Below are 28000 nucleotides of genomic sequence, written 5' to 3' on the forward strand. Positions count from 1 at the left end.
GCGAGACTACGAAAGGTGGATATGTTGGAACGGAGAAGTGTTGCCATGGCAACACACGCCACACGCCAAACCTGGTCGTGTCAGAGTTAGATCTTGCTTAACATCAGGATTCCAATTAACCACGCTCTATTTAAACAGCACTCCTCCGCGGACGTGTCCTCCTGACAATGACAGTGTACTTGGACGACCCATACGACATTGGCGCGCGGATTGTGAGGGGCTCTCTCCGGAGGGCACGGGTATTTCGGGACCGCCAGAATCCGCTGGCGTACCCGGACGATGTACTCCACGAAAGATATAGATTTTCAGCTGAGGGACTACGTTACCTGTGCCAGCTGATCGAGTCGGACATAACTAATGTAACCCGCCGAAGTCAGGCCCTCACAACCGCGCAGATTGTGTGCCTGTCGGTGCGCTCTTTCGCCAGGGACAATATATGCATTCCATCGGTGATGCTGAATATCTGTGTAAGAACACTGTATGCGGTGCGATTTGGAGTGGGGTATGGAAACGGTTCAAATTGATTGTTGAAATCGCTGAATGTAAACGAATGCGGAGCTTTGCTCTCATACAAGAAATATATTTAACGGATTTTTCCAGTGTTATTTAGTTGTGTAAATGCATTTATAATAATCATAGAAATATGTAGACTATTTAAACATTGAGAAAATTTGCGTTTTTTCTGCCAACTCGAAGAGATTAAAATGTCAAATCCACTGACAGGACAGACGCACAAATATAACAGATGTAAATGTTTATTGTATATGCATCTTACAGTCTTGTTTAACTGTGAAAATTCGTTACAAAAGACAGGCTTTAGTTTACGCAACAACGCATGGCATCCCCGCAGGCTCGGGCTTGCAAATCAAATTAATTGATCGGGCCGGGTCGGGCAGCATTTTTCTAGACCCAAACTAAAATAAAAAGGACATACGTATTCATACAGTCAATGGGACTAAACATACTATCATCCTGCTTCATGTGGTGATGCGCGATAAATTATTTCTTACAGTTTACGTACCAAATCTTATTTTATTGTCCTGACTGCAGGCTTTATTTCTTTTCATGGACATAAGTAAACTGGCATATTGACGCATTCACAAATCACACGATCTGTAAATTCGTTGCCAACAGACCCGTTGCGCTCTACTCGCCGAAGCGGTGTTGGATTTCGCGGTGAGGGTGGATTTTAATTCCTCATAACTCCGCATGATTATCGCGCATTCCTCCTCCGTGAAGTAAGGTGCCCGTGCCATCGTTACTAGTAGTGTTTGACTCTGGTCTCCGCCCCCTTTTATGTGAACGCGCAGTAACTCTGACTGGGTTGACACAGGTTCGACTAATCAACCTCATAATCAGCGTCGTAGCACCGATTGACCACAAACTGGACAACCAGGTTTTGTCAACTCTGGTTACCCGCTGGTAAAGGCTGGATTACTTCTGGGGAGGTTGAACTCCGTTCGTAGTATAGGCCACTGTTTAGTGTGCGTGTGCTCAACTACATCCAAGTGAACTGGTGAGTCTGAATTTTTTCCATCCGTTGTTAGCGGATTAGCCACCATGCTAACTTACACTACCTTATGGGTTCATGCGATTTTTGTCTGTTGGTGCTTTATTATTGTATTTTGTTATGTTAGCATGCTAATGCTAACAAGTGAATACTATTGCATTTTCATGTCTTGGTGCTTTGTTATTGTGTATTTCAATGTTAGCATGATAATGCTAAAATGCTAATGCTAACATGCTAATGCTAACATGTGAATAGTATTGCTTTTTTGTAACTGGGTTGGTTGGTTCATGCAGGCCAGGTGGTCCTGCCCTGCCTTGGGACCACTGCAACATACGGATGGCGAGCTAGAACTTGAGCCAGGAGCCTGACGATCCTTTTTCCTTGTCTTCAACACAAGACAGGGTCTGGTAGGAGGCTCTGTAGCCCGTTTTTCTCTCCCCACGACTCAAGTCAAGCACTTCAAATACCCATTCAACTTGTGATGATTCAAGCAGCGCTAATGGACACCCACCTTGTATCTCCATAAAACTGAAGGCATTCGTTCATGCTGTTTGTCACTTACGAACGTCGGGGTGGGGAAAGCAAAGTTTTTTTTCCCTCTCTCTCCGTTGATCAACTTTAAATTGTGTACACAGTCAGATTTCGGAAATATGTCTCTGTATCACATTTCTTTAATAAACTTTTCATTCAATCAAAAAAAAATTGTGATTATTCATTGCCGCTGCCATCCAGTAGCCGAACAGGATCTTCCTGATATGCCCACTATTTTGTCACCTCAGTGGTGCTCTTAACAACACGGCTCATACTTGTTACAAAAACATTTCTCCCAACAGTCACCACCTGAGTTCGGGCTACCTGAAAGCCAAGCACTATATGGATGAGGAGAACTACGATAAAATCATCAGCGAATGCACTAAGGAGGTGGACTCAGAGGGCCGCTACATGGCTGAGGCGCTGCTCCTGCGCGCCACCTTTCACCTGTTGACTCGCAACAACGAGGCCGCTGAGGGCGACTTGGACCGCATCATCGATATGCAGGAAGCCAACGTCAAGGTACACTTGCTAATAGCACCGGATCCCATGGATGGATGAATGGTTGCAATATCAGGAAACTTAAGGATGTTGGCATGTACAGGGTTGGGAGTGAGCTGGGTTGCCGTCAGCTTTTACTATCGATGCCCTGATTACCGTAAGTTCGGCACTACAGAGCGCACCTAGAGCTTCACTATCCAAAATTTGAGAAAAAAAAATTGCACTAAGTTATAAGCCGCAGGTGTCCGTGTTTTAATATGAGGTTTTCTGTGTAGAAATACTGTTCACTGAAAGATTTCAATGACCAAAAATCTCTAATTCAAATTAAATCATGTCAAGTGGCATCCTTCTCCTTAATATGCTATGTTCTTGTCATTCATATACAGCCAATTGGTGTCACAAGTCGTACTGTTTTTGTCCATACTGTTTTTTTTTTGTTTTTTTTTTTTATAGCCAGCCTGAAACCATGCAAGGCAAATTTTATTTATATAGCACAATTCAACACAAGGCAATTCAAAGTGCTTTACATCACATGAAGATCATAAAAATCACATTTACAGTGCCTGTGACACAAAAAAAGCATGTTTATTTCATAATACACGCGGTTATTTTATGCTCCTGAATAGGGATGTCCCGATCCAGATTTTTGCACTTCCGATCCGATATTGTTTTGCACTTCCGATCCGATACTGATACTGGCTGATACCAATACCGGCCAATCTGAGCACATATTAAAGTTATTTAGCCTCCTTAAGTAGTTGTCAGACTCATGTTGAAAACTGTTTTAGTACTCTTGATAACAACTACCCAGCTGAATTAGGCGAGTTTGAATAACACACAATGGTTGGTAACAAGAAGCTGACCTTTTTATTCAGTGATAAACACAAAACATTATAAATAACAAACAGAAATGGCATATTCAGTCAGTAAAACGTGCAAATAATATTGTAAACTGTCTTAAAAAAGCAAAACACAGAAACAACCTCAGTGGAAAATAAACTGTTAATTCAGCATCAGTTCTCTGCTCTTGAACAACTGTACCAAGGCTTTTAAAAAATCAGTGCAAATAATACCATTTTAAACCAAAAATGGCTTCTACTCTCCAATCTTCTCCACACTTTGTTGCTCCATCTCCATCTATTCTTCACAGTCCCTTCAGCTGTTTGCCCTGGATGCAGTCCCAGCATGATGGGGAGATTTTTTTTTTTGACAAAGACAAGCATTTCAAGATGCTCAGGTGACAGCTGACATTTTTACCGGTTAACTTTAAATTTGCATTGCAGTCATAATGTAGGAGATGCCACGGAGGTAAATTGGGAGACGGTAATGCCTGTGTGCTGAAGGTGTGCCGTAAAATGCGGACCGGATTTTAGGGAAACCAAAGCAAAAAACTGGAATGGATTATGTAAATCGGTGCGCTGGGAAACCCGGACTGGAATTCACAAAAAAAACTGGATCAGGGGTCTAGATCGGAATATTTCCGTGTCGGCCGACCCGATACCGATGCGCATTTTTTTGCGCATATCGGCAGTCCATCCGAGCCAAATAACGGATCGAGACAACCCTAGTCCTGAATGAAATGGACCGCTTGGATGTGTGTGGAAGCGATCGCTATATTTATTTAGTTTTTTGAATCCCGCGCCACGAGAATGAGTGACTTCCGGCAACAGTCTCAAGTTGAGAAAGAGGGCGCTGTGACGTGTACGGTAGAAGGAGTCCTCTTCACTATACAGCCGTACTGTTGTATGAGAAGGACTAAGGATTCGGCTGATTTTGCGGATTAATATGTTTATTTTTCGCATCACGCCAGCCAAACGGCTGCAGAAAACTCTTGGTGTACGAGGGAGAAACGTGTGCGCCTTTTTGGGGTTTCAAAAGGTTCCCATTCATCGGTGGATATTGGCCAAAACAAGCCCTACTACTGTTGGACCATGGGACTTACAAGGAAGTGAGTAAAGATCGTTTTCTGTATTATGTCAAATACTGGGATCATTTTAATATGTAGGTGGCTTGCATTTTATCGTTTAGGCTATAGGCTACTCGGATTACTGCCCTCTTTATGTGCCCGGTGTTCTGTCAAATTTTCTGACCGATCAGAAATTGCAACTTTGTGTTAAAAATAGCCGCGAATACAGCGATTACAAAGTAAACACTACAAACTTTCTTTAAATAAAGGACTACTTATGTTTGATCATTGCTAGGCATGTAAAAAGCTCTCCTCATGCACATTAGCTGCACGTTAGCTGCACAACAACTGCAGCCGCCCTCCTCCGGGGAACGAGCTTTAAATTGCTGTCCGCCGGGCGGTTGGCCGATCAGCGTTGACAATCGACATGCCAGTCGTCATGTCAAATGTTCCGGGCTAGTTATGTGTGATTTTCCACTTTGAAGACTTTGAAACATCACTAGGTTCGGGTTAGCATGTCAGCTAGCTGTCACGCCTGCCATTGTTTACATTCTCCGAAGCCGGGGAAGGGAAATGACAGAAGCACGATTTAGGTGTCATAAAATATCGTTCGGGAGGTGCGACAGTAAAGGTGAAGTCGACAGTTTTGACCACTATGGAGTAATTTTGCCGTGTCGTCCTGAATAAGTGCATTTTTATTATTTCATATTCCATTTAGCACAAGACTGTTATTTGTCATGACCATGCCATTTATTTAGCAGTTGGGGAAAAATACTTGGATAAAAAGAATATCCTGTAAAAATATTGAAGTAAAGAGAAAGAAATAATGACATTTTGCAGCTCTCTTTGTCGCGTTTTCCTCGTTGTGAATAATTCCCCCTCAACGGGCTGACTGGTCCTTCTCAAGCCATTTATTTAGCTATTGGGGAAAAATAATTGGATAAAAAGAATATCCTGTAAAAATATTGAAGTAGAGTGACTGAAACAATGACATTTTGCGGCTGTCTTCGTCGGGTTTTCCTCGTTCTGAATAATTGCCCCTCAATGGGCTTAATAGTAAAACCCATGAGCCCTTTCTCCCGCTGACGTCATCCACCTGTTGTGGACGTTAGAGCCCTATAATGGTAGGCGTGGCTAACCGGCAGATTAAAAGACTAATTTCTCGTCATCTGAGCTTTGCCAAATTGTTGTATATAGTCGAATCGTCTCTAAATAAGATTCTAATTAACATAATAATCCTATTTAAGACTTTTTTTCTCGTGTCGTATGCACTTTAAATCAATAGAACGTAAAAACAACGACAATCAAAATAGGAAATGAAATTATACATAAAAATCGCATTTAATCACGAATAGAATAAAAATAAAACAAAAACTACTACTATTTTTCGGACTACGAGTCACACCTGTGTATAAGTCGCACCAGCCATAAAATGCCCAATGAAGAGGAAAAAAATTATATAATTCGTACCGGAGTACAAGTCGCATTTTTGTAGGAAATTTACTTGATAAAATCCAACACAAAGAACAGATATGTCATCTTGAAAGGCAATTTAGTATAAAAATACAATAGAGAACAACATGCTGAATAAATGAACAGTGTACAGTGCATAAACAACGAAATGCGAATATACTGTCCTCACCAGGACGCTACGGCTCGGTCCTGGCTATACAGCGAACTCCCAAATGACGATGCTGGACGTCCGTATAATTTGCTGAATCAATGTGGTGCTCGATACCAAACAGGTTCGCGTCAACGTAAGTAAATGATAATTAGGTGCTCTTACAGCAACCGTTAGCATGCGTTCGCTAGCACTAGCACATCGTTCAAACAACCACACCACTGGCTCTAAGTGTGCGGGTGGAAAACACAACAACAATAACAGAAAAGATGATACACACAGGCGTTGCCTCTGTAGAGATATTTTAAAAGCATAAATGATGAACGTAGGTTCGCAGCAGTGTTTCTCTCTCGCTAACTCGCCCACTCACTCAAAGCTACGTAGCTGTCCGTCTTCTTCTGGCGTGTGAGCGCTCTTCACGTGAACAAGTGCGAGTGCGCCCCCACGTGGTCGTGAAAGTGCCACAAACTAAAAGCATGCATTTCAATATAAAATAGTCAATAATAAAATTGAACACACATTGCCAAAGGCAGAACGCGAACGCGGCCATAGCTATTAAGAGTTATTCAGATAGCTATAGCGTAAAAAACTTGCTAACAAGTTTACCAAACCATCAGTGTCACTCCAAAACACCAAAATAACATGTGAAATGATATCATAATGTGTTAATAATTTCACACATAAGTCGCTCCTGAGTATAAGTTGAAGCCCCAGCCAAAATATGAAGGAAAAAAAAAAAAAAAAAAGTATAGTCCGAAGAATACGGTACTAATAATTTAAATCAGTAATGGAGATAAGCACAAGAGGAATAGAAAGCGAGTAGATGGAAATATGTAGACACTTATGGATATGCAGTGCTAAACAAAGCATTTTTAGCCCTGATTTAAAGGAGCTAACAGTTTGAGCATACTTCAGACCTTCAGGTAACTTTTTCCAGAGGTAAGAAGCATAATAACTAAATGCTTTCTCACTCTGCTTGGTTCTTGTTCTTGGAACATGCAGGAGACCGGTTCCAGACGACCTTAGAGTGTAACGATTTCAAAACCGGTGTAATGTGGTCCATTTTCCTTGTATTTGTGAGCATTCTGTACTAGCTGCAGCTTCCTGACTGATTTTTAAAATTTTTTTTATTAAGACCGATAAATATACCGTTGCAATAGTCCAATCTGCTACAAAAGCACTTTTAAAAAAAACAACAACAAAAAAAAAAACGGTTGCTACAAATATGAAGAAGACAAGCTTTACCTTAACTCCTTTGATTATAGCCATCAGTTGTCTGAAAGTGCGTATGACACCAAAAAGCATGTTTATTTCATACTTCACGTGGTGTTTTATGATTATGAATGAAATGGACTGCTAGGATATGTGTGAAAGCGATCGAATATGTTCCATTTTTTAGTCCCGCGCCATGAAAATGAGTTACTTCCGGCTCCAGTCTTGGGTTTAGGACGAATGCGAATGTGACGTCACTCGGGTCAGCATCTCACAATACAGCATTGCTTTACAGCATGCAGATGGACTGTGGATTCAGCTGATTTTGCAGTTTTTTTTTAATTTTTCGCATCACGCCAGCCAAATGGCTGCAGGCTTTTGTAACTGCACCAGGGAGAGGTGTGTGAGCCTTTTTGGGTTTCAGAAAGTTCCCATACACCCCGAGATCAGTCAAAACAAATGTGCTACAACTGTGGGACCATTGGACTTACGAAGAAGTGAGTAAACATCGTGTTTTGTATTATGTCAAATACTGGGATCATGGCACACGTTTTAATACGGATGTGGCTTGCATTTTGTGGCTGACATGCTCCTTGTCAGCCGAGAATGGCACTCGGCCGACGACTGGTGGCTTGTCGCACTGCCCCCCACTGGGAGAGCGCTACACTCGGCTTATTGCCCTCTTTGTGCGCCCGGTGTTTTGTCAAAATTTCCACCCGATCAGAAACTTTGTATGAATACAGCGATTACAAAGTAAACACGACAAACTTTCTTTAAATAAACTAATTACCGTATTGGCCCGAATATAAGACGACCCCGATTATAAGACGACCCCCTCTTTTTCAAGACTCAAGTTTGAAAAAAGACTTTTTGAACACCAAATTAATTTTTATACAGAAAATAATTACAATACATCTGAAACAAATGATTATAACAATATATTTGAGAGAAGGCATTTAATTTCGCATTCAAAACTTAATATCTGAACATTTAAACATTTAACATTTAAATATGTAAACTAAAGTGCAATCAAATTCATAAATGAATGGCTTCTGGTTTTTGAACTATAAATAAGAAAAAAATATTGTGATAAAACAAAATTGCAATAACTGCATTAATTATCAAAGTGAAGTCTAACTGTCTAACTGTCAGGGGTTCGCTTTGGCCACCGGAGTCGCGTTCAGCATTCGATTCATTGATGACTGGCGCCATCCAGCGTCGTGAATGGGTATATGTCTAGGCCACAGTTTTTTTTTGTTTGTTTTTTTTTAGGCCGCAGTTATAAGACGTCCCCCAGGTTTTCATTCTTACTTTAATGCAAAAAACACCGTCTTATATTCGGGCCAATACGGTACTTACGTTTGATCATGGATGGACATGTAGAAAGTTCTCCTCACAAACATCCTGCCATGTTAGCTGCACAACAACTGCTCTCTCACTGTTTACGTCTTCACCGTGTAGTTAAGCATTATTTTACGCCATATTCGTGTTGACGATATTGCTGCGACGCGCTCCTCCGACATCGGCCGGTTTGTCCGGCAGAAATTGTCCAGCTGCTTCCCCGGCAAACATGCTCTCCTGCCCGCAGCAGGGGACAAGCTGTAACTTGCTCGCTGCCGGGCAGGTTGCCGATCGGCGAAGACAATCGACAACCCCGCCGCCGTGTGATATGATGCCGGGTAGTTTTGAGTGATTTTTTTTTTGCTTCGAAAGCCGAGAATAGACTTTGAAACATCACTCGGTTCGTGTTAGCATGTCGGCTAGCTGTCACGCCTCCTGGTTTGTATACGCTGTCCTAAGTCGGGGCAGGGAAATGACAAAAGCCAGACTAATTCCGGTGGCATAAAATATCGTTCGGGAGGTGCAACAGTAAAGGTGAAGTCGACAGTTTTGACCATGAATAATTTTGCCATGTCGTACTGAATAAATGCATTTTTAATATTTCATATTCCGTTTAGCACAAGACTGTTATTTGTCATGACCATACCATTTATTTAGCCATCGGGGAAAAAATACTTGGATAAAAAGAATATCCTGTAAAAATATTGAAGTAGAGAGACAGAAACAATGACGTTTCGCGACTCTCTTCGTCGCATTTTCCTCTTACTGAATAATTCCTCTTCTATGGGCTGAATTCTAAATCAGATGAAACGATGACCCCGCCGACGTCATTCTCTTGTTGTGGAAGCTAGAGCCCTTTAATGGTAGGCGTGGCTAAACGGCGGATTAAAAGACTTAATTCCTCGTCATTTGCGCTTTGCCAAATTGTTGTATATAGTCGAATCGTCTCAAAATGATTCTAATTCACATAAGAATGCTATTTAAAATTACTCCTGTCGTAGGCACTTTAAAATCTCCATACTAACTCGGAGTTAAAGGCTGTAAGTGCTAGCGCTACGATGGCAGCTTCGTTGTAACATAATGTGGATGTCCTTTCTTTTTAAATCTCTCAAACTACTCATGGCTAGCTTTAACTTGTTCTTCTGTCGTGGTAGGAATCATTAGTCTTCTTTAGCAATAAAATCCCGATAATGCCTCACGAACACAGCAAGCGACTCGCTAGCATAGCAACTTCGTCAGCGCAAAATGTGGCTGTTTATTCATAACAAAAAAATGGTTAGCCTCAAATTCTTCTTCTGTATTATCATAAAACATCTTGTCAGCCTTTACTGGTGATTAGCTCGCCTTCTCACAAATGATGCCGTGGGAATGCTAGCACTATGACGCTTAGGCAATCCACGATAAACGCGGACTGCTACACTTTATTCAAGAGTGTTGTTATATAGTAGCACACTTCTCCTAGTAGGCAGAGACACTAAATCTACCCAAAGCCAGAGGCATAGCGTCCCATTAGGCATACGCAGGCAATTGCCTAGGACCCCCAGTCAGCAGAGGCCCCCAGAGGATCAACAGATTTGGCACACAAAGATTTAGCACACTCAGCTTCACCACACTGTCGTAGCGACAAGTATTGGGAGTGATTCAACGCTATGGAATCATTTGGCAGATAACTAACAATTCTCTTATCAGTTCCAATGAGCATACATGTTTAACCCTTTAACACCTAAGCCTATTTTGGCCGAATTTGCATGCATTTGATGTTGCCTTTATATTTCAAAGAAACAATTGTTTACAATGGCCAAATTGGGTCTCTTTTTTTCAAGACACCTTGAACTTCATGTCTAAACTGTTGTTTTCTTCACTGACCAATTATAATCCACATTTTGGACCCAAAGAGACAAAAAAAATCCCAAAATCTTTTTTCAAAATTTGTAATGTTGACGTCCCATTGACAACCAAACGTGCTCGACCAAACGTTTTGAAGCTTGATAATATTTATGCAACTTGTTAGGATAAACATTCAATAGAAAAAAATAAGATTGAATTGTTTTATGTTTGACAATTCAACACAAACAGAAGGTATGGTAATAGGCGTTTTTGGCCTTTACACATACTATGGTCAAAACAGGTTATGTATTGTGCAAAATAGTGAGAAAAAAATGTATTATATCATTTAACACAAAAAGGGTTTGGAAGATATCTCTTTGTGAAGTTAGGTGTTGTACCCATCACCTTATCAAAAGTATATACGTACATGCAATCAAGCTTCTCGAACACACATCTACATAAAAATTGAAGATTATAGTGAAGAAAAAAAATATATAACATTGAAAAAAGGTTTTCAAAAATATTGACAAGTAGTTCAATCCAAATTTTTCAGGCATGCCACCCAATAAAGTGTTTTTTTTTTTTTTTTTTTTTTTTTGCGCACTCAATAAAGCTTCTTGAACAGGTCACGGAGCTGCGTCACACACAATGTCACACAGCCTACTCTTTCGCCGTTTGCACGCTACTGTCACTTCTACTCGCCGAGACGCCGATTCATCAGAGGAAAACAACGACAAATACGACTCATCTTCTTCCTTGAGTTAATGAAATAATGCATTAGCTTGTGCTAAATGTAGTTTTAGTTTCATTCTGCACATTTCAAAGTCGCTTGCAACCCGCCGTTGCTTGCTTCGCATGCCTCCCTTTCAATAGACCCTACTCACCAACGTCACAGAATGTCGTGTCGCTGTATCCGGCCGCCATATTGTCTGTCTCAGTTTAGCCCTATTCTCAATGGTTTCAATTAGTCGTTCAGTTTATAGACCAATTCATGGAAGCCCCGGTGCTTTCAGACGCTGTAAACTCATTGGATGCGTTGCATAAAAGGCGTTATGTGGAAAAGCTTCAGTCTATCCATTCGCCAGATCCATATTTGATGCCTAAATCGATATTTTTCGACCCGCTGTCTTCACCCTCTCTGCCTGACCTCTGCTACCTTGATATCTACAACTAACTTGTCCACACAAAATCAGCCTATTCTCACGGAAGTTTGAAAAACTTTAAGAGCAGCACTCTAAGCAACATTACCACGTGTGACCCAATTTTCTGAAATGGCGACAATCAATTAAAAAAAAAACGTTGACTGCGATGGCCGACGCTTCAAGAATAAGTGGATATTGGACTATTTCTTCAATAAAACATGCAACAACTGTGTCTGCCTCATTTGCAAAGAGACAGTCGCTGTTTTCAAAGAGTTCGATGTGACGCGATAATATTACCGAACAAGACATGTACGACAACATCACAGGGAAGATACGCAGCGAGAAATTATAGGCACTTGAAGCTAATTTAATTTCACAGCAGCAGTATTTCGCAAGAGCCCGAGGGTCGAAAGACAACGCCACAAAGGCGAGATTGTTGAAATTATGAATTAAAAATAATAATAATAATAAAGCAAATGTGACACACAGAAGGGCTTGCTAAAATTTCTTTAAATGTATTGTTCTACGTAAATCAGCCCAGGTAGCCCACCACATTTTTACCACACCAAATCTGGCCCCCTTTGCAAAAAGTTTGGACACCCCTGTTTAAGCGATGATACGTAGACGAGGCCAGCTTCTTTCACTTGTTACCAGCTAAATATTATTCAAAAAATAAAGATGGTGGAAGAAATAAGCATCTTGAATTTGAAACGGTATGTTGTCGGCGATTAGCCTAGCAATGATCTTAATTGTGGTTGTCAGCACAAAACCAGCCAAATATATATTAAATGCATTTTACCAGATACAAAATGACGACTACATAATCTGTGGTGATCGTTTGGAGCCCAGTTTTCTCGTCGAATTGCAGCAGTCCAACTTGCTCTCTTCTCCGGGTCTCTCGGAATACGGTAGAACCTGAAGTCTCTCTGTCTAGCTTCTGTTATTGCAACCGACCGCCACACACGCCTTCACCATTTTGATTATTAATGTTAACGAGCAGAAAAACACGCTATAATAGGAGGAATTTACGTAGCGGTAATGCATCAACAACGACGAGTTGACGGACAATATGGCGCGGGGGCGTGGTTGTGACGTCATGTGAGTAGGGTCTATAGTTGGCACCTCGCTCGGAAATTTATTAAAAATAATCACATTCGGTTCGTCCTTCTTGACATCACGACTCTTGGGATAAGTAGTCTTTTGTGCTGCTTTCGGTTTTGAAAAAGGACAAGAAATGTTGGAGATGGATACATGGTCCATGCAGCATTTTAATGCATATTTATTAGTGCAATAAAAGTATAAAACTCAAATGACATTATCTCCCGTTTTTCTTGGCCGATTGACTTAAAATAAAAACTGGTTTGGACATCAACTTCCGCACTTTCAATTGAGACCAACCAGCGGCACGTGAGTGATGTAATTACAGGGTGACAAAGCTTCACGGACGATATGCGTAAATGCGTCGTTGCAGACACATTCAGTGTTCAAGGGTTAAGCAAGCCCAAATAGTTTAGCACAGCATGTACATGCAAGGAGTGATTCATTAAAAACATAAAGAAAAGTCCTTGCGATAATATTTTATGTTGGTTTTCACAGGCCACCTCATTATTCATGTGACTACTTAAAGAAATGGTGATTTTTTTCGAGAAAGTCTATTAATGGGTCTATCGTATTCCTCGTTGAATACTATATGAGAAAAATAAAACATATGCATCTAAAATAATCCTAAACGGTTTTATTAGCAATTTTAATGCTCCTTTTAGCAAGGTTCTACGGGTATGCGGTATGCCACTGCGTACGTTCCCATAGCAACTAGTCCTGTTATTGTCCTACGTCACAAGCGCTGCATATTCTGAGAATGAGAATAGGCGTAAGGTGCGCACTTCGAGCAGAGGACTGCCACCCCACCTGGTAGAGGATTAATCTGTGTGTCTATGAACGAATGTAAGTATTTCCTCTTCATGCCATAAAGTTCTTATGATAAGTTAGAGCCGTTATCAGCGCAACCGTTTTGTGTTTTTCCTGTTACGTCGGCTGGTTGATCCCACTCATTCTCGCTGCGTCGAGGAGAGCTTCCTTTTTATTATACTCGCATTGCACATTTGCTTTAAGAGGGAAGGTGTTAGTTTAGCATCTTAAAATGATGTTGTACATCCATATGAGTGTAAAGTGCTTAGTTTTCGCCACTGTTATGGCCAAGATGACCGCACGCAGCGCGCACTCAACCACTACCACCTTTGTGTTCATTTTACTGCGCAAATATGTACAGTGCTTTGCAAAAGTATTCGGCCCCCTTGAATCTTGCAACCTTTCGCCACATTTCAGGCTTCAAACATAAAGATATGAAATTTAATTTTTATGTCAAGAATCAACAACAAGTGGGACATAATCGTGAAGTGGAACAACATTTATTGGATAATTTCAACTTTTTAACAAATAAAAAACTGAAAAGTGGGGCGTGCAATATTATTCGGCCCCTTTACTTTCAGTGCAGCAAACTCACTCCAGAAGTTCAGTGAGGATCTCTGAATGATCCAATGTTGTCCTAAATGACCGATGATGATAAATAGAATCCACCTGTGTGTAATCAAGTCTCCGTATAAATGCACCTGCTCTGTGATAGTCTCAGGGTTCTGTTTAAAGTGCAGAGAGAATGATGAAAACCAAGGAACACAGCAGGCAGGTCCGAGATACTGTTGTGGAGAAGTTTAAAGCCGGATTTGGATACAAAAAGATTTCCCAAGCTTTAAACATCTCAAGGAGCACTGTGCAAGCCATCATATTGAAATGGAAGGAGCATCAGACCACTGCAAATCTACCAAAACCCGGCTGTCCTTCCAAACTTTCTCCTCAAACAAGGATAAAACTGATCAGAGATGCAGCCAAGAGGCCCATGATCACTCTGGATGAACTGCAGTGATCTACAGCTGAAGTGGGAGAGTCTGTCCATAGGACAACAATCAGTTGTACACTGCACAAATCTGGCCTTTATGGAAGAGTGGCAAGAAGAAAGCCATTTCTCAAAGATATCCATAAAAAGTCTTGTTTAAAGTTTGCCACAAGCCCCCTGGGAGACACACCAAACATGTGGAAGAAGGTGCTCTGGTCAGATGAAACCAAAATTGAACTTTTTGGCCACAATGCAAAACGATATGTTTGGCGTAAAAGCAACACAGCTCATCACCCTGAACACACCATCCCCACTGTCAAACATGGTGGTGGCAGCATCATGGTTTGGGCCTGCTTTTCTTCAGCAGGGACAGGGAAGATGGTTAAAATTGACGTGAAGATGGATGCAGCCAAATACAGGAACATTCTGGAAGAAAACCTGTTGGTATCTGCACAAGACCTGAGACTGGGACGGAGATTTATCTTCCAACAGGACAATGATCCAAAACATAAAGCCAAATCTACAATGGAATGGTTAAAAAATAAACGTATCCAGGTGTTAGAACGGCCAAGTCAAAGTCCAGACCTGAATCCAATCGAGAATCTGTGGATAGAGCTGAAGACTGCTGTTCACAAACACTCTCCATCCAACCTCACTGAGCTCGAGCTGTTTTGCAGGGAAGAATGAGCAAGAATGTCAGTCTCTCGATGTGCAAAACTGATAGAAACATACCCCAAGCGACTTGCAGCTGTAATTGGAGCAAAAGGTGGCGCTACAAAGTATTAACGCAAGGGGGCCGAATAATATTGCACGCCCCACTTTTCAGTTTTTTATTTGTTAAAAAAGTTTAAATTATCCAATAAATTTTGTTCCACTTCACGATTGTGTCCCACTTGTTGTTGATTCTTGACAAAAAATTAAAATTTTATATCTTTGTTTGAAGCCTGAAATGTGGCGAAAGGTTGCAAGGTTCAAGGGGGCCGAATACTTTTGCAAGGCACTGTATGTGTGTCATGTGACTCAGAGTGAGAGTGGGCGGCGATCGGGCCTTTTTTTAATTGGCAAAATCAAGAGAAGTTATCCGTCTGGGAATCGAAAAAAAGAAAGAAAAACTTAATATATATACATTTTCATCTGGGAAGTTTTTCAGAAAGTGTCAGTCTCCCTCAGGGCAGCTGTGGTTACAATAGAAAGCTTACATCCACTGAGTGTGGAGTGAATGAATAATGCAATTGGGGGGGGCACTTTGAGTGTCCTAAAAAGCACTCTATGAGAGCGAGGCGTTATTAGACTTAAATATGCTATTGCTCCAAGTAGAGATGACCCGATCGATAGGGAGCCCGATCGATCGGGTCCGATCACGTCATTTTCAAAGTATCGGAATCGGCAAAAAAATATCGGCCATGCCTTTTTTTAATATATATATATTTTTTAATTAGATCGTTTTCTATTTGTATTTAAAGTTACAGACATAATATGCTACACTCATACAGAGTCTTTAGATTAGGCTTAATGTAGGATTATCATAAGTATCCTGATGGCGGTGGTAAGTAATGAATTGATAAATGTGTCATGTTTCAATATTTAAAAGCTATTAATATTTGAATTATATGCCCCTCTCACTCATTGTCATATTCATTCTGTTGTGACGCTGTTTTACCTACATAGAGAGCTAAAGGCTGTGCTAAATGAGTAGAGTGAATTGTGGTAGTCTTTCATACCATTCTTCCTTTATAAATTTACAAATCCTCTCCCTACAAGCAGAATTGTCATGGGAAGCAATGTGGTAATAGGTTTTTTGTAGGCACTTCAAATTTTTTCTCAAAGCAGAGATGATATATGCATTGTTAGCACGACTCACAGTCATGGTTTTACTTCCCATCATGGTTCCATTTTCCCATCATGCCTTGGGGCATGCTGCAGTATAATTTACTGAAAGCTCAACAAATACACTAGATGGCAGTATTTAGTCACAATACACAAAGTCCCAAGTCTTTCTATCCGTGGATGCCTCTCACAGAAAGAATGATAATAATGTAAATGCCATCTTGAGGATTTATTGCCACAATAAACAAATACAGTACTTGTGTGCTGTATGTTGAATGTATATATTCGTCCGAGTTTTATTCATTTTTTTCTTAATGCATTGCCAAAATGTATATGATCGGGAAAAATTATCGGGAATGATTGGAATTGAATCGGGAGCCAAAAAAAGCAATCGGATCGGGAAATATCGGGGTCGGCAGATACCCAAACTAAAACGATCGGGATCGGATCGGGAGCAAAAAAACATGATCGGAATAACCCTAGCTCCAAGTCCAACTGTCCCCCTTACTTGCACATGCTCAAAGGGCCCCATGTTGCCTGGGGCCCCCGGGGACCCTTGCTACGCCTCTGCCCAAAGCCCCAACATCTAAGCATGGTGGCCTGCCAGCCTTATAAAGCACTGGGTCAAATCCTATTTAAAATGCTTCCTCATACACCTGCTGATTAATTTTCTTATCCATGGTTGTCCGCAGCTGCGTGCCAACGCTCTCATCAAGCGTGGGATCCTGTACAGACAGGAGGTCCTACACTTGTTTGCCAAAGAGAACTTCAACTTCGCAGCAGAGATCGACGCATGCAATCCCGATGTGTACCATCACAGGGGGCAGGTAGGAGTTACCATAGGGTGTCCATATTTTGATTCCCAAAAAAGAGGACACTCGGCCCGGCCTTGAAATATTTGAATTTTACTCGAAGATCACTCAAAGATGCCTATATCACTTTATTGTATATGAAGTGTGCCATAAAAAATATATGGCAGAAAACACAGATAAGACTGAGAAAAAGCAGATTCTGCTCTTGCACTCCTCTTTAAAAGAAACTGCTGTATTTTAAGCCAAAACAACTGTTGTTTGATAGAACAATATGTCTATATGCTGCCATAGCAGATTCATGGCGCGAACTATTTTTAATTTGCCCGTTTTACCCTGGAAACCCCCGTTTAGACGTCGCGCAACCGTTTTTGTTTCAACCCAGCCATGACAACAAGGAAAGTATATTATTCAAAATGTCTGTCATTTTTAGCTTTGAATCATTCATTCATGTCTAATATTTTATTTACTCGCATATGTTAAACCTTTAAAGAAATTACATCACAGTGAAAAAATTGACGTCTGTATAAAAGTCAGGGATATCGACATCATAACTTTCGCTAAATTGTATTTTTTGTTTTTGTTTCGCATTTTCCCCGATATGTTAGATGATAAATAATCGATACAAATAAAGAACAATTGAGGGGAAAAAAAAAAAGGTTTAAAAAGGTAAATATATGAAAATGAAAATCTCGATGTCTGCGATTTCTGCATCAAGACCCTTGTTATATTACCGTGTTTCACCCATAAAATCCAGCTGTGGCCATTCACAGCTGTGTCTTGACACTTAGTGATGTATGCGACATGGAGTTTTTGGATCGAAACAAGGTAAGTACACGATTATATCGCATTAAATTCATAGGGTCTGTAATTCTGCTCTGGCGTGCTCTCACCTCCAGATAGGGTTTTGCTGTTTTAAAAAAAAAAAAAGCCCTCCTGTCCAAAGTTTTTCTTCCCCCACAAAATTGAGATTTTAGGCTTTCCAATGATGTATCACACATGCATATCGGACAATTTTGAAATTTGGCCAAATTGGGGGTCTTAGAGCGAAACTTCAAGTCACCTGAGTCTTTTCCGCCTTAGTATATACAATTGTGGTCAAAGGTTTACATACACTTGTGAAGAACATAATGTCATGGCTCTCTTGAGTTTCCAGTTATTTCTACAACTCTGATTTTTCTCCGATAGAGTGATTGGAACAGATACTACTTCGTCACAAAAAACATTCATGAAGTTTGGTTCTTTTATGACTTTATTATGGGTTAACAGAAAAAGTGATCAAATCTGCTGGGTCAAAAATATACATACATGGATGTGAAAAAGCGAATCATTGACTTGAACAAGTCAGGAAAGTCACTTGGAGCCATTGCAAAGCAGCTGCAGGTCTCAAGAGCAACAGTGCAAACAATTGTTTGTAAGTATAAAGTGCATGGCACTGTTTTGTCACTCCCACGATCAGGAAGAAAACGCGAGCTATCACCTGCTGCTGAGAGAAAATTGGTCAGGAGGGTGAAGATTCAACCGAGAATCACCAAAAAGCAGATCTGCCAAGAATTAGAAGCTGCTGGAACACAGTGTCCACAGTCAAGCGTGTTTTGCATCTCCATGGACTGAGAGGCTGCCGTGCAAGAAGGAAGCCCTTGCTCCAAAAGCGGCACCTTAAGGCTCGACTGAAGTTTGCTGCTGATCACATGGACAAAGATAAGACCTTCTGGAGGAAAGTTCTGTGGTCAGACGAAACAAAAATCGAGCTGTTTGGCCACAATGCCCAGCAATATGTTTGGAGGAGAAAAGGTGAGGCCTTTAACCCCAAGTACACCATGCCTACCGTCAAGCACGGTGGTGGTGGTATTATGCTGTGGGGCTGTTTCGCTGCTAATGGAACTGGTGCTTTACAGAGAGTAAATGGGCTAATGAAGAAGGAGGATTACTTTCAAATTCTTCAAGATAACCTAACGTCATCAGCCCGAAGATTGGGTCTTGGGCGCAGTTGGGTGTTCCAACAGGACAATGACCCCAAACACACATCAAAAGTGGTAATGGAATGGCTAAATCAGGCTAGAATTAAGGTTTTCGAATGGCCTTCCCAAAATCCCATTGAGAACTTGTGGACAATGCTGAAGAAACAAGTCCATGTCAGAAAGCCATCAAATTTAACTGAACTGCACCAATTCTGTCAAGAGGAGTGGTCAAAGATTCAACCAGAAGCTTGTGGATGGCTACCAAAAGCGCCTAATTGAAGTGAAAATGGCCAAGGGACATGTTACCAAATATTAGCGCTGCTGTATGTATATTTTTGACCCAGCAGATTTGATCACTTTTTTCTGTTCACCCATAATAAAGTCATAAAAGAACCAAACGTTTTTTGTGACAAAGAAATATCTGTTCCAATCACTCTATCAGAGAAAAATCAGAGTTGTAGAAATAACTGGAAACTCAAGAGAGCTATGACATTATGTTCTTCACAAGTGTATGTGAACTTTTGACCACAACTGTATTGCCACATAGTATATATTGAATACAGTGGGGCAAATAAGTATTTAGTCAACCACTAATTGTGCAAGTTCTCCTATTTGAAAAGATTAGAGAGGCCTGTAATTGTCAACATGGGTAAACCTCAACCATGAGAGACAGAATGTGGAAAAAAAAAACAATATCACATTGTTGGATTTTTAAAGAATTTATTTCCTAATTGGAGTGGAAAATAAGTATTCGGTCACCTACAAACAAGCAAGATTTCTGGCTGTCAAATAGGTCTAACTTCTTCTAACGAGGCTCCACTCGTTTCCTGTATTAATGGCACTCACCGGCCACTTTACACCTGTCCAACTGCTCGTTAACACTTAATTTCTAATCAGCCCATCACATGGCAGCAACTCAGTGCAGTGCAGTGCATTTAGGCATGTAGACATGGTTTAAGACAATCTCCTGCAGTTCAAACCAAGCACCAGTATATGGAAGAACGGTGATTTGAGTGACTTTGAACGTGGCATGGTTGTTGGTGCCAGAAGGGCTGGTCTGAGTACAGTGATACCTCAGCTCACGAACGCTTAAGCTCACGAACTTTTCGCCTCAAGAACATTAAATTCGCGAGCATATAGTCTCTGCTGACGAACTAGTTTTCGGCGGACGAACCAATTCACGCGGTCGAAAAGCGCCACGAGAAGCTGACGCACGCTCACGGCGTCCCAGTTCGTCCCCTCACTTTCGTTGAGTGCGGACGTGGTTTGTGTTTGATAGACATTTTGGACCATTTTGAGTGTACTTTTGCTATTATGGGACCGAAAAAGAGTTACCTACAGTCCTTATGGAAGGTGACTCGTGTTACCAATTCGCCCTCGACTGGTAATTGGCGGTGCTTTCAGCTTCCCACCGTAGTGAGAAGTGGACCGGCGAGTCACGTTGGCTCGTTGTCGTCGGTTGTCTTCGGTTCACCCGATTTCCTCTCCAGAAAGGTGGCGGCGTGCATACAAACACCCAGAGGCGTCGGATGGCTTTTATTAACAACCAAAAGCATGTGGGGGGCACAGCAGTGGAGTCTACGCTAACTGCGCACTTTGCCGGTAACACTCTCCTTCCAAACAGTAACTCCCTCCCTCCCTCCTCCTCCCACTCCATTCCATCAAGCCATCAACTACCATCACAAAGGTAAATAAAACGACTTTATTATACAGTACAGTTTATTTCTTTAATTATAATACAATAGCACATTTATTATACATAAAATAAGGTATATTCTTGTGTAGTTTTAAGGCTTATTTAGTAGAAAATTATGTTTTATAGGGGACCTGGGAACGGATTATTCTCATTTTAATGGTTTCTTATGGGAAATAAATGTTCGGAAGACGAACTTTTCGCCTTAACCACACTTTCTGGGAACCAATTATGTTCGTGACACTGTATTTCAGAAACTGCTGATCTACTGGGATTTTCATGCACAACCATCTCTCGGGTTTACTGAGAATGGTCTGAAAAAGAAAAAATATCCTGTGAGCGGCAGTTCTGTGGGAGGAAATGCCTTGTTGATGCCAGAGGTCAGAGGAGAATAGCCAGACTGGTTCGAGCTGATAGAAAGGCAACAGTGACTCAAATAAACACCCGTTACAACCAAGGTAGGCAGAAGAGCATCTCTGAACACACAGTACGTCGAACTTTGAGGCAGATGGGCTACAGCAGCAGAAGACCACGCCGGGTGCCACTCCTTTCAGCTAAGAACAGGAAACTGAGGCTACAATTTGCACAGGCTCATCGAAATTGGACAATAGAAGACTGGAAAAACGTTGCCTGGTCTGATGAGTCTCGATTTCTGCTGCGACATTCGGATGGTAGGGTCAGAATTTGGTGTCAACAACATGAAAGCAAGGATCCATCCTGCCTTGTATCAACGGTTCAGGTGTAATGATGTGGGGAATATTTTCTTGGCACTCTTTGGGCCCCTTGGTACCAATTGAGGATCTTTGGAACGCCACCGCCTACCTGAGTATTGTTGCTGACCATGTTCATCCCTTTATGACCACAATGTACCCAACTTCCGATGGGTACTTTCAGCAGGATAATGCGCCATGTCATAAAGCTGGAATCATTTCAGACCAGTTTCTTGAACATGACAATGAGATCACTGTACTCAAATGGCCTCCACAGTCACCAGATCTCAATCCAGTAGAGCATCTTTGGGATGTGGTGGAACGGGAGATTCGCATCATGGATGTGCAGCCGACAAAACTGCACCAACTGTGTGATGTCAATACGGACCAAACTCTGAGGAATGCTTCCAGCACCTTGTTGAATCTATGCCACGAAGAATTGAGGCAGTTCTGAAGGCAAAAGGGGGTCCAGCCCGTTGCTAGCATGGTGTACTGTCGTATTATGGGTTTATTGAATACAGTCGGTTTTGAATAGAACGTTGGCTTTATTCACGACCAGCAACTCGGCAACCAGCCGGACATATATTTGTCAAGCACACGCATATACAAACACGACATCCGGTACAGCACTTCCTGTTACATGTCAAAATAAAAGCATGGTAGTTTATACCACATCTCCCTTTCTGAAAAGTGGAAACATAAATTACACCTGTAACATTGCAATTTCTAGAATAATCGGTATTCTCTTTCAAGGACTCATACATGCACAATAACTCACAATATTGCATTTTCAGGTTTCACAATGTAGAATATCAAAATAATTTCTTCAATCTTTCAGGAAGCAAATAATGTAAACAGCATTTAACACTTGAATCAAACAATCAATCTCCAACCTTTTTCTTATCATAAGTCCAGTCTTTGAGGTTTTCTCACCTCTCTCCCACTCCTCGTAATGTATCCGCCTGCACGTGTGGGTGTCACAGGAGAGTGTGACGTGGGAGTCTGTGGAATCGATGACTTCGGGCATCTTGGGGAAGTCACTGTAAACTCACGCTGTTGAGGTGGTGTGCTCGGGCTCGACGTGCGAGGTGGTCGCGCTGGAGTCTCTGAAAAAGGAACAAGATGGTGCCTGTTTCTTCTAATGGTGCCGGTAGGACCATCCACAATGTAAGAACGTGGAGTTGAATGAGAAGAAACCACTGTTCCTCTGGATCTTGCATCTGTAATCCAGACTTGTTGACCTGGGATGAGTTTACTCAAATGTCTCACACGATGTCTGCTGTTAAATCTCTTCGAGTCCTTGTCTCTCTTTTCCCTTTCTTTAGCAGCGACGATGATGCCGTCTGGAAGTTCAGGGGATAGAAGAGATGGATGCTGTGGCACTGGTGTGCGTAGTCTTCTGCCCATCAGAAGCTGAGCTGGACTGAAACCATTCGCAAGCGGTGTAGCTCTGTAAGCCAACAGCGCTAAATATGGATCCTCAGCCTTTTTGAGCATATTTTTCACAGTCTGTACATGACGCTCAGCCTCACCGTTGCTCTGCGGGAAACCAGGGCTGCTGGTTGTATGAGTGAACCCGTAAGCTTTCGCGAAGTTCTTGAACTCCTGACTGGTGTACTGAGGGCCATTGTCACTGAAAAAAAATTCTGGCACGCCATGCCTGGCAAAAATTGATTTAAGATGAACAATAACATCCTGGGAACGTGTGGGACTTAGTTTGGCAATCTCAACAAATCTTGAGTAATAGTCCACAACTAACAGGAAACAGTCCCGTTCAAATGTAAATAGATCAGAACCTACTTTCTGCCAAGGTCTCTCAGGTAGCTCGCCGGACATCAGTGGTTCAACAGAGTTAACACGTTCTTTGATGCAAATGTTGCAGTTTTTGATCAGTTCATTTAATTGGCTGCTTATACCTGGCCACCAAACTGTTTCTTTGGCCCGCTCTCTGCATCTGGTCACTCCTTGATGTCCCTCGTGTAGAGCGTTGAGGACTGAGTTGCGCATTGCTGTGGGAATAACCAGTCTGGAACCTCTGAGCAAAATTCCATCATGAACAGTGAGTAAAGCTTTGTCAGGCCAATAAGCTTTTGCGGGACCTGTGAGTTTGCTGCGGTCAGGCCATTTATTCTGACAGAAATACATTATTTCCGAGCACGCACTGTCTTCTTGCAGTTGCTTTCTCAGTTTTTCCATGTACAATGAACTGGTGGGCATGTTATTGATGACCTCATCAATGTAGATGTTTGTGTCTTCCATTAAATCTTTGTCAGTCTGTGTTATATTGACGTTTTGACTCACTGGTGAGCGTGAAAGATGGTCGGCCGTGAACAAGGATTTGCCAGGTGTGTGTGAGATGGTGTAGCAGTACCTCATTAGTCTGAGTCGGAACCGCTGGATTCTGGGAGGAAGCTCGGTGAGTGCCTGATGAGAAAGCAGGCTGATGAATGGCTTGTGGTCGGTTTCCATAGCGAAATGTCTCCCGACAAGGAAGTCTCGGTAACCAAATGAAGAGGCGTCTGCCGACAATTTCAGCTCTTTGTTAGGGTCGTAAAGAGTCAAAACTGGTGGTTATGTGAGGACAGTTTTAAGCTGATCAAACGCTTTTTGCTGTGCACACCCCCAGGCCCAGTGATTTTTCTTTGACAGAAGATCCCTCAATGGCTTGTCTTTTTCCGCAAGGCCAGGAATGTATTTCCCCAATTGATTTAGCATCCCGAGGAAACTGCGCACCTCACCAATATTATTTGGCTCTCTCATGGCCATGACAGCTTTGACTTTGTCTGGGTCTGGCTGTACTCCATCAGCTGACAAAATGTGGCCAAGGAACTTTACCTCACCTCTGCTCAGCTCACACTTGTCCATGTTAAGAGTGACTCCTGCTTGTTGGAGCTTGTGGAGAACAGAGTGAAGCCTGTTGTCGTGCTCTTGCTGGTCTTTCCCCCAAACAAGGACGTCGTCCATGTGACACACCACTCCTTGAAGACCCTCGATGATCATTGACATGCGCCGCTGGAAATGTTCTGGGGCTGACGCTATGCCAAAGGGCAATCTGTTGAAGTAGAAGCGACCAAAGGGAGTGATAAACGTGGTGTACAAGGAAGACTCGGGAGATAATGGAATCTGCCAAAATCCCCGGTTGGCGTCCAACTTACTGAAGACTTTTGCTCCTGCTAGGGAACCAATTGTTTGCTCTACTGAAGGCAGAATATATCGTTCCCTACAAACTGCTTCGTTGAGACGAGTGAAATCAACACATATGCGCACTGAGCCATTTTTTGTAGGCACAGGAACCATACCTGAACACCAGTTAGTCGGTTCTTCTACTCTTGTTATGACTCCTTTTTCCTCCATTCTTTTGAGCTCCTCTTTGACTTTATGTAGAAGAGGAATCGGGACTCGCCTTGGTGTAGACAAGGAGTATGGAGTTTCCTCAGCTCTGAGCTTGATTGTGTATGGCCGCTGCATCATTCCTAGCCCTTGACACAATTTTGGGTAAGCCACTTCCATTTTTGACTTGTCTATGCTGTCAGCTCTGTAGACTAGCTTGAGCTTAACACTTGCAGGTCTGCTTAATAAAGCTACATTCAAGTCATTGACGACATAGACGTCTTCTTCAATCACATGCTTGCCTTTACAAAGTGACTCTTTGTATTTGCCTAACACTGATAAAGGCATACGACCAGGGCCAAATAATGGTCTGTCGGGTTTGGCTAGCTGTGTGGCGCCATCTGTGATGGTGTGGTAGATTTGTGCAGGGATAACTGAGACATCAGCTCCAGTGTCTATTTTGAACCGGATTTTATGGTTTCTAACAGTCAAATCAGCAAACCACGGTTCTAATCCTGCATCCACTGAGCCCAAAAATAAAGGAGTGTCTTCACAACTTTCGCTTTCAATAGCATGCACTTTTTTTGTTGACTTACACACTTTACTATAGTGGCCTCTCTTTGCACATGTGTGGCACGTGACATCTCTGGCTGGGCACTGTGCTTTGGCATGTCCAGGGGACTTTCCACATCTATAGCATGTGTGGTGATCAGATGATGATTGTTGGTTGACGGATGTGTGCTTTGGGTGGTTAGGAGACTTTGGTGCAAAAGGCTTTTTATATTTTCCTTTTGTTACTACATCAATGTCCATCCTACCTCCTCCTCTGAGGTCAGTTTGCTGCCTCTTGATCACTTCAGACTGACGAGCCATGCTGACCGCTTTTTCCAAAGTTAGATCTTTATCCAACTGCATCCTTTCAGCGAGACTTGTGTCTTTTAGCCCCACCACAATCCGATCTCTGATTAGTTCGTCGTGGAGTGCGCCGTATTTACAGTTTTCAGCCAAGGCATACAACGCTGTGATGAACATATCCACTGTTTCATTTGGTTGCTGCATTCTTTGATTAAATCTCGCCCTCTCATATATCACGTTCTTTCTGGGCACAAAGTACGTTTCAAAGGTGGCTTTCACTGAGGTGTATTGCTGCCGTTGCGCGTCGGTTAAATCTTGCCCGCGCAAAATGTCGTCCGCTTCGTCGCCCATACAGTATATCAGAGTGTTCACTTGATTTGCCTCTGTACTCATATGGAGGTTACTGGCCAGCCTAAATCTCTCAAACCTGCGAATCCATCGTTCCCAATCCTGAGGTTTTGAAAAGTCGAACGCTTCAGGTGGTTGAATGGAAAACGTAGCACTCGGAGGAACGTTAGCATTAGCTTGTAGCTGGGGAAGTTGCTGCTGCCGTGCTGCAGGTGCAGCCGCGCCGTCGCCACTTTCAAACATCGCGTCTCGCGTGTAAAAGTCACCTTCCAGCTTCTATGTGTTCTTTTCACCGCTGCCCGACTTCTGCCACCATGTCGTATTATGGGTTTATTGAATACAGTCGGTTTTGAATAGAACGTTGGCTTTATTCACGACCAGCAACTCGGCAACCAGCCGGACATATATTTGTCAAGCACACGCATATACAAACACGACATCCGGTACAGCACTTCCTGTTACATGTCAAAATAAAAGCATGGTAGTTTATACCACATGTACCTAATAAAGTGGCCGGTGAGTGTAATATATGTACCGTATTGGCCCGAATATAAGACGACCCTGATTATAAGACGACCTCCTCTTTTTCAAGACTCAAGTTTGAAAAAAGACTTTTTGAACCCCAAATTATTTTTTATACAGAAAATAAAACAGTAGATTCTAAACAAATGATGATAAAAATATATTTGAGAGAAAAAGCATGTTATTTTGCTTCATTCAAATCTTAATATCTGAACATTTAAATATGTAAACTTAAGTGGAATCACATTTGTAAAAAATGAATGACTTCGGGTTTTTGAAATGTAAATAAATCTATTGTGATGAAACAACAAAATTGCAATAACTGCATTAACCATCAAAGTGAAATATAACTGTAATGGTAGTCTTGAAACAAATCTGAATAAGGAAAAACATAGCAATAAAGTAATGCCAACTGGTTAAACTTGAGATTTCTGAGATGTCATGACAGAAAATCACTTCAATGATATCTGGCGCTATTTAGCGTCGTGAATGGGTAAAATGTCTAGACCGCTGAGCTCATGACAGAACATCGCTTTAATGATATCTGGCGCCATCTATTTGCATGTGTGATACATCATTGGAAAGCTTAAAATCTCAATTTTCTGGAGGAATAAAAATTTTGAACAGGAGGGCATTTTTTTTAAGAAAAATGTTTTTTAAAAAGCAAAACCCCATCTGGAGGCGAGAGCACGCAAGAGCAGAATTACAGATGCCATGACTTTAATGAGATATTATCGAGTGCTTACCTTGTTTTGATCCAAAAACTCCATGTAGCATGTATCACTGAGTGTCAAGACACAGCTGTGAATGGCCACAGCTGGATTTTTGGGGGATTTTATGGGTGAAACATGGTAATTTAACAGGGGTCGCGATGCATAAATTGCAGACATCAAGGAGTGGTCGAGAGTTTCTTTTTCATATATTTACCCTTTTAAACTTTTTTTTCCAAATTTTTTTGTTTGGGTCGATTATTTATCATCTAAAATATCGGAGAAAATGTGACAGTAACAAAAAAAATACAATTAAGCGATAGTTATGAGGTAGATATCCGTGACTTTTTTACAGACGCCATTTTTTTTTCATTGTGGCATAATTTGTTTAAAGGTTTAAAATATGCGAGTGAATAATTTTTTTAAGTCGTTTTTTTTTTTTTTTTTTAAACGAAATATGAGACATCAATTAATGATTCTAAGCTAAAAACGACAGACATTTTGGATAATAAATATAATTAATTACCCTTGTTTTATGGCTGGGTTGAAACAAAAGCGGTTGCGCGACGTCTGTAAACGGTTTTCAGGGTAAAACGGGCAAATTAAAAATAGTTTGGGGGCTTCATGCGCCATGAATCTGCTATGACAGCATATCGACATGTTGTTCTAATAAACACAACAGTTGTTTTGGCTTAAAATACAGCAGTCTGTTTTAAAGAGAAGTGCAGAAACTGCTTTATCAGTCTTGTCTGTG

The 28000-nt window shown here is 41.6% G+C and overlaps 1 protein-coding gene across 5 annotated transcripts in view; it reads left to right on the forward strand.

The window, feature by feature from the left end:
- The window catches only part of LOC130913099 (mitochondrial import receptor subunit TOM70-like), a 121244-nt gene that overhangs the window by 44272 nt on the left and 48972 nt on the right, over nt 1–28000 (forward strand). For all 5 annotated transcript variants that reach the window (XM_057831423.1, XM_057831422.1, XM_057831425.1 and 2 more), the window contains 2 exons: nt 2344–2563; nt 17001–17135. In XM_057831423.1, coding sequence (XP_057687406.1) covers nt 2344–2563; nt 17001–17135 — 355 coding nt within the window. The remainder of the gene's footprint in view (nt 1–2343; nt 2564–17000; nt 17136–28000) is intronic.

Source organism: Corythoichthys intestinalis, chromosome 3, assembly GCF_030265065.1.
Source record: "Corythoichthys intestinalis isolate RoL2023-P3 chromosome 3, ASM3026506v1, whole genome shotgun sequence".
Classification (NCBI taxonomy): domain Eukaryota; kingdom Metazoa; phylum Chordata; class Actinopteri; order Syngnathiformes; family Syngnathidae; genus Corythoichthys; species Corythoichthys intestinalis.